General features: G+C 50.0%; 1 protein-coding gene across 1 annotated transcript in view; it reads left to right on the top strand.

The window, feature by feature from the left end:
• HCN2 (hyperpolarization activated cyclic nucleotide gated potassium channel 2) overlaps positions 1–11,762 on the top strand; it is a gene marked incomplete at its 3' end in the record, with an annotated part of 79,965 nt that overhangs the window by 55,782 nt on the left and 12,421 nt on the right. Inside the window, exons 3-4 of the mRNA XM_015429762.1 lie at positions 1,476–1,637; positions 10,167–10,385. Coding sequence (XP_015285248.1) covers positions 1,476–1,637; positions 10,167–10,385 — 381 coding nt within the window. The remainder of the gene's footprint in view (positions 1–1,475; positions 1,638–10,166; positions 10,386–11,762) is intronic.

The raw sequence follows: 11,762 nt of genomic DNA on the forward strand, positions 1-11,762 counted from the left end.
GTCGTGGCAAAATGGTGGCTTGAATCCACGTCTCCCAGATTATAGGCCCAGAACCCTGGTGTCAGCTATGCTGCCATGAGGGTTGGGGAGATCTGTTGACTACTAATTGCCGCTGCATTCTTTCTGTGCTTCTTCGCTGCTGTAATGCTTATCTCTAAGTTGTACAGGTGGTGTGATGTCTAGCTTCAGTGGAACCGTGGGAGAGAGGTTGGTTCCCAGCTTCAGCGCTAACGGCCTGAGCTCCATCTCCCGCGCGCGGGAGTGTGGCTAATTGGCCAGGGCAGTGTGTGGGGGGGTGCATACGAATACCCTATATCCTATTATGCCCGATGGGCAGCTGCCATTCTTAACAGCGCCTATGTTAATGCATCTATAGCTCTTCAATAAAGTATTACCTTTCCCGATAAACGTGTACTACGTTGTTGGCTGTGGGTTCTGACACCTGGCTGCTGGGTGACATACTACAAATAATAACTCTCTGCAAAAGGAAGATTTAAGTTGTAGGGTTGCAGCCGAATCAGCAGCTGTCCTGTTTAGTGTGAATGGAAGGCTTGAGGCTCGATATGAGGCAGAGAAGATGGTTATGTGGCCCTTGGTGGGATTCTGCCCCAGGAAGACTCTTGCGGGATTGCGTGGCCAAGCAGCTGCATTGTGGGCAACTGGATCAATGTAGTCAATCCTAAAGGGGAATCACCAGCCTGCCTAGGGCTTCTCTGCTTGGGCCGTAGGTCTCAGCAAGCCTCCTCAGGTCCTCTTAGAACAGTGACGTAGGCGGAATCTTGGTGGTGGCCTGCTCTGAGGGCAGATTTGGGTGCCGAGGCTGAGATACCGAGTAGCTCATGGAGTTAGTGGCAGTGGCAAAACTCGAACCTGAGACTTCCTAACCCATGCTCTTAACTGGTGTTATACATGACCGCTTGATCTTCCGCCTTACTTTCATTTTGATAGTAGTTTTTCCTGAAGTTGGGGCCTCTTTCATTTTATATTTAAGTATTTTACTACACTTTTTAAATGACATCTGTCCTCCAAGGACTGCAGACTGCAGTCCAGAAGTCCATCAGTGGCTATTAGCCACAAGGTATAGATAGGAACTCTCAGGCTAGGGCAAGTGATGTTCTGTATTCTTGGTGCTTGGGGGGGGGCAACAGTGGGAGGGCTCCTAGTGTCCTGGCCCCACTGGTGGACCTCCTGATGGCACCTGGTATTTTTGGCCACTGTGTGACAGAGTGTTGGACCGGATGGGCCATTGGCCTGATCCAACATTGGCTTCTCTTATGTTCTTATGCCTGATGTTCATGGTTACTCCGCACTCCATTTTATTCTCACAACAATCCTTCGAGGTAGGCTAGGCCAGGAACAGACAACAGCTTGCCCCAGGTCACTTGGTGAGAGGAGATTTGAATTTGGCTCTCCTAGTCTGCCTTTCTAAACACAGTTCATTCATTTTTCTCTTTCTCCCTTCACCACCGCCGCAGATTTTCCATATGACGTATGATCTGGCTAGTGCTGTAATGCGGATCATCAATCTTATCGGCATGATGCTTCTCCTGTGTCACTGGGACGGGTGCCTCCAGTTCCTTGTGCCGATGCTCCAGGATTTCCCGAGCGACTGCTGGGTTTCCATCAATGGCATGGTGGTGAGTAAGAGGGCAGGACCTCCATTGCATCCCCCCAGTCCTGGGGTGCACAAAGGAACTCAGTGACAGCTGGAAAGGGCTGGCCTGCAACTTAGTTCATATCCTCACTTCCTGATAGCTGACTCCTTGAGATCTTGTGTAGGAGGCTGCCCAGTGCTTCTCTGTGGGAGTCTCTGCCGTTGATAAGTCTCCTGCTCCCTTACAAATTCTCCCTGACTCCTGCCTCACACTTCCTCTTCAGTGGTGCCCTCTTCTCTGGGCCTTCCTCTTCTGTCCTTACTTAATGTCTTTGCTCCCCTCTCCAATGGGAACGAAGCCCCTGTAGAGCTTGTTTGTGCCTGGTCATTCCTTGCTGCATGGAGGGCACGGGGGGCACTAGAAGGGATCCTCGCCTAGGGTGCAAAATATGCTGGGGCCAGCCCTGGCAACTTAGTTCATATTCTCACTTCCTGATAGCTGACTCCTTGAGATCTTGTGTAGGAGGCTGCCCAGTGCTTCTCTGTGGGAGTCTCTGCCATTGATAAGTCTCCTGCTCCCTTACAAATTCTCCCTGACTCCTGCCTCACACTTCCTCTTCAGTGGTGCCCCCTTCTCTGGGAACTTCCTCTTCTGTCCTTAATGCCTTTGATCCCCTCTCCAATGGGAACGAAGCACCTGTAGAGCTTGCTTGTGCCTGGTCATTCCTTGCTGCCTTTCCTTCTCCCTTAACCGTGGACTCCCTTATTTTGTTTCTCTGAGGTTCTGTGGCTATTGGTGGGCCAATGGGATGTTCTCCACAACTCGCAGAGAGCCACATTTGCAGCTACCGTCAACCAAATGAGGCGCGCTCACTTCCACCCCTTGCAGGAGGCCTGCACCTCAGGGAGGCTTGCAGGTTACCTGTTCCGCCCATAGCACTTATGGGAACCACCTGCAGTGCCAAACACAAGCCTCACTGAATGAGGGCCTTGCCCACTCGTCTGCAACAGGGCGTGGGCACCCCATTGGGGGAACAGGGCTCAAAAGAGCCACTGGTGGCTCGTGAGCACCCAGATACCACGGCTGCGTGCGATTTAATAAATGGGAAGCCTTTGTGTCCTCAGAAAGGAGACAGACATCTGAAGTTGCCTTAGCCTGAGGCTTGCGACCCATTTGCCAGTTTTGAGTGGCGGCAGCTGCTCTCCGGGGCCTCCGTTAGAGAAGAGTCTTCCCCAGGCTGCTTCTAGAGACCCTTTAACTGAAGATTCCAGGGGAACTTCTGCATGCAGAGCAGGAGCCGTGGAGGAGTATCCTCTTGCAGAGCGGTGCGCCTCTGGCTCACGCCTCTCCTTCGTGTCTTGCAGCCCCCCGGGGCATGCACACGACTGAGCCTTGCTTCCCTTCCTTTCCCAGACAGGTGCCATTCCTGCGATAAACTCCAGGACCTAATAATAACAGCATAATATTAAGCCCTAGGATGCAATACCATCAGCCACGGTATCTTGGGCTGCTCCTCCAGGGTGTCGGGTGCCACCCTGTGTCAGCAGTGCCCTTCTGCTCTCGACGTAAGACAAGTAGGTCAGTCACTGCGCAAAAGGAATAAAGGGGACACGTATCCGATATTTGTTTCTTGATATTTCAGAAACCAATGTGCACCTCCCCAGACTGAACTGGGGTTTATCACGAGGCTTGATGTGATCTCCCTCTGAGGACTTGGGATTTCTTACTCGCTCTGAGCTGGAACTAGTGCAAAGTTTCCACTTGCATCAGAGCTCTCATGGAGGCGGAAATGCAAGAAAAAGACCATTGTTGCCTCCTGCCCTAAGTCATACTTCTCGTACCCCGTTTACGTTTCTACCTGCACAAGATCTGGTGCGCTCTCTTAGCACTGTAGGAGCTGCACAAGATCCTGCTCAAGTGAAACAGTGCTAAATCCATTTAGTGTCCACTTTTGCATAGTTGAATTCAAGCCATTGGGTTTTCAGCAAAGCCTAGGACTTCCCACCGGTCACAGGTGCTAGCTAGCTTAGAAAACAGATAGTCTCTGCACTTAGAGGGAACGTTGGCTGGGTCATTCATCCGCCTCTGGTGCTCATTTAAAAAGGTAAAGGTTCCCTTGCATCTTTCATCCGCCTCTGGTGCAGGGATAAAGCTCATTTAAAAAGGTAAAGGTTCCCTTGCTCGAAAGCCAGTCAAGTCTGACTCTAGGGTTGCGGTGCTCATCTCCGTTTCAAAGCCAAAGAGCCAGCGCTGTCCAAAGACGTTTCCGTGGTCATGTGGCCGGCATGACTAAACACCCAGGCGCACGGAACACTGTTACCTTCCCACCGAAGTGGTACCTATTTATCTACTTGCAATTTCTTGCTTTCGAACTGCTAGGTTGGCAGGAGCTGGAACTAGAGACGGGAGCTCACTCCGTTATGCAGCACACTCGGGTCTCGAACTGCTGAACTACTGACCTTCCACAGCCTGCAGTTCAGCGTCTTAACCACTTGAGCCACCGCAGCTCATTTACCTGCCTACCAAGGAGATTGTCCGTTGTCTCTCTTCTGCGCTCACCTCCTTCCTGTACAGGAGTCTTGCTCAGGACAGAGACTCTCACAGAGACACGGGGTAGGCTCCACTTAAGCTGGGGTTTTCCTTCTCACCATTATTTTTGGCTCTAAGAGTGATGTGTGATTGGGTCGTGTATGTGTGTGTGTGTGTCAGGGAGGGTTCCAGCTATCAGGCGCCTGGGGATCATTTCACCTCTGCACAGCTGTGAATACTCTGATAAAGAAAGGATGAAAACCCTGTGTCTGGGCAATGTCAACCTGGCACCAGCACCAGCTGCGTTCTTCACCCTGCCTCATTTATGCAAATTAAGCTCACCGGTGTGATTTCTTTTCTTTTGTATAATCGATTCTGGTTTTGCTGGTGCGGCCTGAGATGCTTTGGGAGTATCTCCTGGAAACAGATTCACCAGCCCTCTCTGGCTTCTGACACGGCACCAAGCACCCCCCTCCCCACCAGCTGTCCAGCCTAAAGGCTAGAAACTTCCTTTTCTTTAGCAGCAGTAACAAAAACCCCAAGCTGCAGGTTGTGCCGGATTCGGCCTGTTTTCTGCGCTCCTGAAGAATGGCGGCCTCCACTCGTGCTTCACTAGCCCATTGGCCGGCTTCCTCTTCATCTCCCTCCTTGCCCTGATGCCCTAGAACAGGGATGGCCAAACTCATTTAACACAAGAGCCACATATACACTAAACGTCAGATGTTTGAGAGCCACAAGACATGAACAAATATGACACCGTTTTACTGGGAAATATGCAGATTTGCTTTTTCATTAACATTAAATAAGACTGCCAAAAATAATAACAAAAGCGGTAAAAGCAGATATTGATAATGATATTCATTTGTCCAATGATATTTGTTTGCTAATGATATTTAGCTTCCCCAGCTGCCCTGCCGGGAGCTGCACAATATGTGTGAAAGAGCCGCATGCGGCTCTCACAGTTTGGCCACCCCTGCCCTAGAACAAGGGAAGGGGAAGAGGGTTGGGCTTTTGCCAAGCAGATACTCCTCAGAGGAAGGGGGAGGAAGAGGAGGGGGAACTCTGTGGTCTGTGTCTGAACCGTCTGTTCCCAGCAGATTTTGTTCCTGAATCCCTTGCCAAGTCAGTTCACACCTTACGGTTCACCAAGGAAAAGGAAGTGGAGGGAAGGCCCTTCATCTCCCTTTGCTCAGGGCTCTCTGGGGTGATGTTTCTTGGAGGGCCTTCAAAACATCCATCAGTCTCTTTTGACAGGCTTGTCAGGGTAGGATGGGACTGGCCGCAGCTGGAGCAGAGATAGCACGCTGCCTGCTCAACAAATCGTATCACCTTCCGGACAATATCGTGGACAGAACCAAACATCTGTATCAGCTGGACTCTAGCGGCTGAGCTTCTGTTCGCAGGAACTGTTCTGTTGGAGGGAAGAGGCAGCCCCCCAAGCGACCTCTGCGACAAGAGTGTGTATGTGGGGGGCGGGGGGAGAGGGGCTGCAGTGGCCTTGGAGAGGAGATCCCAGGCCTCACCAGTTCCATTCCGTCTTGGCTTGAGCAACCTATATGTGGTGGGACGAATCTGTAGCCCTGGATCCTAATCAGCCCCTGGCGGTTAAGAATGGATTAAGAGAAAAACCTCTTTGCAGATTGTCCTTCTGTCGGATCCTTTGGTAGCCAACTTGGCTCCGGAACAACAGCAGAAGTGTCAACCAAGGGAAACATCTGCCATTGGGATGAGCCTCCTGGGTTCTCAATCTTGCCTGGCTATTTGTAGGCTGTTTGGGGAGCCCCTGGAAGTGGCTTTGGTGGGGCTTCTGTCAGACAGGAGGAGAAAGGAAAAAGAACCTCAGCAGTCCTTGGGTTCTTCCAAGCAACCACAAAAGTCCAGATATTACCCATACACATTAAGCTGCCTCATACTGCATCAGAAGCATCGGTCCATTAAGGTCAGTATTGTCTACTTAGCTGGGCAGCAGGCGGAGGTCTTTCACATGATACTGGCTGGTCCTTTTAACTGGAGATGCCGGGGATTAAACCTCCAACCTTCTACACGCAAAAGCAGAGGCTCTTCCACTGAGCCTCAGCTCTTCTTTTAAGTGGGATAATCCAAGTGCATTCTGTGCTCCCAGGTCATCAGGCACAGAGTTTGCACTAAGCACACTAGGGATCCCTGCCTTATCCAAGGCTGGGGGAAACCTGCACCCCACCGGATGTCAGGACACCCATGATCCCAGCCCCATAGTATGATTTTTCTTGGCCTTACTCTGCATAGATGCGTGGGTCAGGACTGTCAGTAGCCTCACCAAAATCCATGAGGGAGAAGAATTCTCTTATTTCCTCAGGATTCCTCAAGTGCTAAAGGCTATGGGACTAATTCTGTAGGGCCGTGGTGTTCGGTGCTTTCCTTAGTACTGAAGTACTAAGAATAGTGGAGCTGTGGTGGCTCAAGTGGTTAAGACGCTGAACTGCAGGCTGTGGAAGGTCAGTAGTTCAGCAGTTCAAGACCCGGGTGCCGCAAGACGGGGTGAGCTCCTGTCTCTAGTTCCAGCTCCTGCCAACCTAGCAGTTCGAAAGCAAGAAATTGCAAGTATATAAATAGGGACCACTTCGGTGGGAAGGTAACAGCGTTCCATGCACCTTGGTGCTTAGTCATGCCGGCCTCATGACCACGGAAATGTCTTCAGACAGCGCTGGCTCTTTGGCTTTGAAATGGAGATGAGCACTGCAACCCTAGAGTCGGATTCGACTGGCTTTCGAGCAAGGGAACCTTTACCTTTTACTAAGAATAGTAGTCCAGGGTAGAATTCGAAATGTAAGGACAATCGTAGACCTGAGACATATAAATGCTCTGCTGCTGATGGAAGCCTTGAAACTGATTGGGCAGGCCGTCAAACTCCAGGACTTCTTCACCTCTCTCGATGCATTGGAGACTGTCTTGCATGGTCCTGTGTAACCTTTGCACAGAAGAGACCTTGCGGTTCTTATGCAACCAAAAGTGTTCTGATTTCTGAGCCCTCCCACTTGAGCTCATGGGAGCACCCAGGACATTTGCCAAAGCTTAAAGTGGTCATTGAGTTTGCTGGGCCTCTTCCTATACCTGGATCATACGCTTTCCCCTCCTAGGAGAGGTGCTCCCGGGGTGTTCAGCCTCTGGCGGCAGGCCCTCAAGGCATTAGTTTTGTAGTAAACAGGAAGAACAACTGCTCAGACTTGCTCAGAAGGTTGAAGCCCCTGGGAATCCTTCTGTCGAGTACCCACACATTCATTTTATGCGAACAGAGGTGACGGCCAGGTTGGCAAGATTTATCTTCCGAGCAGCCAGGCCTCGTGACCAACCCAACTTTTGGGAATAATGGTCACAAGTCTAGATGGGGTGGACGGGTCCCAGTTCCATGTCGGACTGCTCCGGAACCTTCTGCTATCGTTTAGACAGTTTGCCTACCAACAGTGAGATGATCTCTGTCTCCAGCGGGATGAAGTACTCCTGAACTAGTGGCTGGAAATCAGGAGGCTGGTGAAAGGAATGAATCTTGCTACCTCCGCTAGGACAGTCGAAGCCACAGATGGTAGCCTTAATCAGGTGGCTCTAGATGCCTGAAGTCACGAGAAGAGGAGTAGGCATTTATACTGTGCTTTTCTCTACCTTAAGGGGTCTCAAAGTGGCTTACAATCGCCTTCCTCTCCCCACAGCAGGTGCCTGGTGAGGCAGGTGGGGCTGAGGGGGCTCCAGGAGAACTGGGACTGGCCCATGGTCACCCAGCTGGCTTCGTGTGGAGGAGGAGTGGGGATCAAACCCAGCACTCCAGACTGGAATCCAAGACTTAGGGCTCTTTTTGTAGCAGGAACTCCTTTGCATATTAGGCCACACCCCCTAATGTAGCCAATCCTCCAAGAGCTTACAGAGCTCTTCTTACAGGGGCTACTGTAAGCTCTTGGAGGATTGGCTACATTAGGGGTGTGTCACTTAATATGCAAATGAGTACCTGCTACAAAAAGAGCCCTTACACCACACTGGCATGTCAGCTGGTTGGAGCTTTCAGCTATCAAATTGTTCTCTGCACCCTCCAGAAGAAAATCAAGGAGGATTTTATTTAGCTCCCCTATGAGATCATGGCCCTGCGGGACCTTTTACAGTTCTGCAGGACCTGCACGATGGAGCTCTTCCGCCAGGCTTTTAGCTGAGGCAGTGGACGTCCACACTTTATTAGACCTCCCCTCCAGTGCTCCAATGAGTCAGATCTGGCTCTGGTTAGAGGTGCCCTATATATTTTATTTGATGTATTTCAATCAGTTATAACTGTTTTTGTATATTGTGCATGATGGAACCCACCCTGAGCCTGCTGTGCAGGGAGGGCGGGATACAAATCTAATAAAATAAAAATAATAAATAAATAAAATCCTCCCTGATTCTGGAGGGTGCAGAGAATAGTTTGATCGCTGAAAGCTCCAAGCAGGAGAGAATTCTTGATCAAAAAAAAAAAAGTCGATTGAAAAAAAAGTTAATTATCAGGGTAGGTCCAGAGCAATGTTTCCTCTAAGCTGTGGAGTCTTGTGAGCAAAAATTCTACTTTGTGAGCTACTGGCATTAAAGCTGTGAGCGAGTGATTTGGCTACTGCATACATTAGTTTGCTCTGGAGCCACCCTTCCTGAGCTAAGACAAAAATCTGTGAGCCGTAGGCTAAAAAACTGTGAGCTAGCTCACACTAACTCAGCTTAGAGGGAACACTGGGAGTCCTTCTATCACAGGTAGCATCTACAAAGGAAAAGGAGTCAATTTCCTGGGGCCTGGTAAAAGAGGCCTTGTGACCAGTTGGCACACACAGGAAGGGTAGGACCCTACGATTGGCAAACCAGCATCTCATGGTAGTCCCCGGCCCCAGGGATGTATGTCTTGCCTCCTGTCTCTAAAGGGAATTTTGTTTACCATACGTAACTCTGTACTATAGAAGGAATTTCCTCCTGAGATGGGATTGTTCTTCTTTCCAAATGACAGCCTCTTGTGAGGGCAGGCCCTCTGAAGCAGCACATTCCTTCATGTTCCTCTGTCCTGTATAGTCCTGTTTGCTGCCTGGGTCTGTTGTTTCTTTTTGGTTTCCTACTGTTCAGCCATGTTGGCTTTTCTCTTCCTGTGGTTCATAAAGCGGTAGAGGTTTCTAGCTTTTCTGCATTTTGCTCTAGGAAATCCTCCTCTTTAGGTTAGTAAATTGGCTCTGTCTTCAGTCTGAGTGGAAGGGACAATCCCAAAGCCCTCCTGCCCCTACCAGGAACAAGAATTTATGGTAAGTAAATGGTTTATTGTGCCACAAGGCACTAAATTGCTTCCTCTGGAAGTTCCGCTCATTGCTCACATCCTCGTGTCTTTGCTAGAAAGCTAGTATTTTTTTTTAAATAAACTTCTGACAATGCTGACTCTGTACTCAATAGTTGGTAATTTGCTTGCTTGTGCAGATGTGGAATACTCAGCCCTGCTCAAGGCAATGCCATTTCTGCATTCGCCTAGCATTACATTACATGGTCTTCTTATTACCCATCTGTCTCTTTTACTAGCCCCTCTGCACAGCTCTGAGACTTAGAGATGTCTTCCTTAAGGCCTGTTCTGTTAAGGGGGAGGGGGTCGTGGCTCAGTGGTAGGGTGTCTGCTTGGTATGCTGAAGGTCCCAGGTTCAATCCCCGGCATGTCCAGCTGAAAGGACCAGGCAGTAGGTAACGTGAAAGCCTGCTGCCTGAGACCCTGGAGATCCGCTGCCAGTCTAAGTAGACCTAACGTGAAGGCCCGATGGTGTGCTTCAGTATAAGGCAACTTCGGGTGTTCAGTCTGTGGTAGAGCTATAATCTAAACTCACTGGGGCCTTCCTGTGTGAATGTATGTAGCTGGTTTCTATGGAACTCAAGCGCTGGTGCATCCGGCTCTCAGCACTGTGCGCTCTAACGCTTCTGAGCAGAAACCACAGCTTGAATTAACGTCACTGAACTCTCTCTGTCGGCCTTGGCTGCTATCTGTCTGAGGCAGAGTCTCTCTCTCTCTCTCTCTCTCTCTCCCCCTTCCAGAATGACTCTTGGAGCGAAAAGTATTCCTTCGCCCTCTTCAAGTCCATGAGCCACATGTTGTGCATTGGGTACGGCCGGCAGGCGCCAGAGAGCATGACCGATATCTGGCTGACCATGCTGAGCATGATCGTGGGGGCCACCTGTTATGCCATGTTCATCGGGCATGCCACAGCACTTATCCAGTCTCTGGACTCCTCTCGGCGGCAGTATCAGGAGAAGGTACGGGGGGTGGGGTGGGGTGGAATTGCAGGCACTACAGTGGGTGGAGCTGCTCTTGGTTCCAGGTCTAAAGAGGGGAATGTGAGATTCGTAGTAGCCATTCCCATTGCTGGTGTTTAGGATCGGAACACTTTCTGTTTTAAAATAATAGTTTCAGCTTGTTAACACTGACTTGTGTTCCGAAAAGTATGGAAACGTAAAGCGGTAAACATGTTCTGCCATGTGCATTGTGCATACAATTTAGCCCCAGTATGCCCACCCTCCCCCATGGGCTTTCAGCCTCAAATCCTCTTCTGTAGATTGGGGATGTTGCTGCTGATCTCTGGACTTTATGCAGGTTTGGGCGAACAGTCTTGCTCGTGTTGCTCCCTTGTTTGATCCCGTGCCCTTTCATATTCCGTTAATGACAATAGCATCTATTTACTCATTCAAAACCTCCTATGCTGAAAGAGAGTAGGGTAGGTGCCAAGCAGGCCACAAAGGGAAGAGCATTGCACAGGTGAGGGGCCACCGCTGAAAAAGCCCTGTCTCTGATCACCAGAGGGGCCGTGGCTCAGTGGAAGAGCTTCTGTTTGGCAGGCAAAGGGTCCCAGGTTCAGTCCCTGGCATCTCCAGTTAAAAGGACCAGGCGATGTGAGAGCTGCTGGAGAGCTGCTACCACTCTGAGTAGACAAGACTGACTTTGATGGACCGAGGGTCTGATTCAGTATAAAGGGATTATAATATAATCTATAATATAATTGAGCTGCGGTGTCTCAAGTGGTTAAGACGCTGAACTGCAGGCTGTGGAAGGTCGGTAGTTCAGCAGTTCGAGACCCGAGTGCGCCGCATGACGGAGTGAGCTCCCGTCTGTGGCCCCAGCTCCTGCCAACCTAGCAGTTCGAAAGCAAGAAATTGCAAGTCGATAAATAGGTACCACTTCGGTGGGAAGGTAACAGCGTTCCGTGCGCCTTGGTGTTTAGTCATGCCAGCCACATGACCACGGAAACGTCTTCGGACAGCGCCGGCTCTTCGGCTTTGAAACGGAGATGAGCACCGCAACCCTAGAGTTGGACTTGACTGGCTTGCGAGCAAGGGAACCTTTACCTTTAGCTATAGTTAGTATATATTAGTGTTGTGTTAGAGAGCGTATATTTTTATACACACACAAGCTCTCTCTTTACTGGCAGCAAATAAGGTATTAGGGCTCTCTCCTTCTGACACAAAGCCAAGGTAGCAAGAGAAAGAAAGTAACTAACAATGCCTAGGATTGGCCTAAGGAACTTCTTGGCTTTGTCCCAGAGAAATCAGTTAGATCCTTAATTGCTGTGTTCTTATAATAGATCAAGATGGGTGGCCGTGTTAGTCTGTCTGTAGCAGTAGAAAAGAGCAAGAGTC

This window comes from Gekko japonicus, unplaced genomic scaffold, assembly GCF_001447785.1.
Source record: "Gekko japonicus isolate JY-2015 unplaced genomic scaffold, Gekko_japonicus_V1.1 scaffold953, whole genome shotgun sequence".
Classification (NCBI taxonomy): Eukaryota; Metazoa; Chordata; class Lepidosauria; order Squamata; family Gekkonidae; genus Gekko; species Gekko japonicus.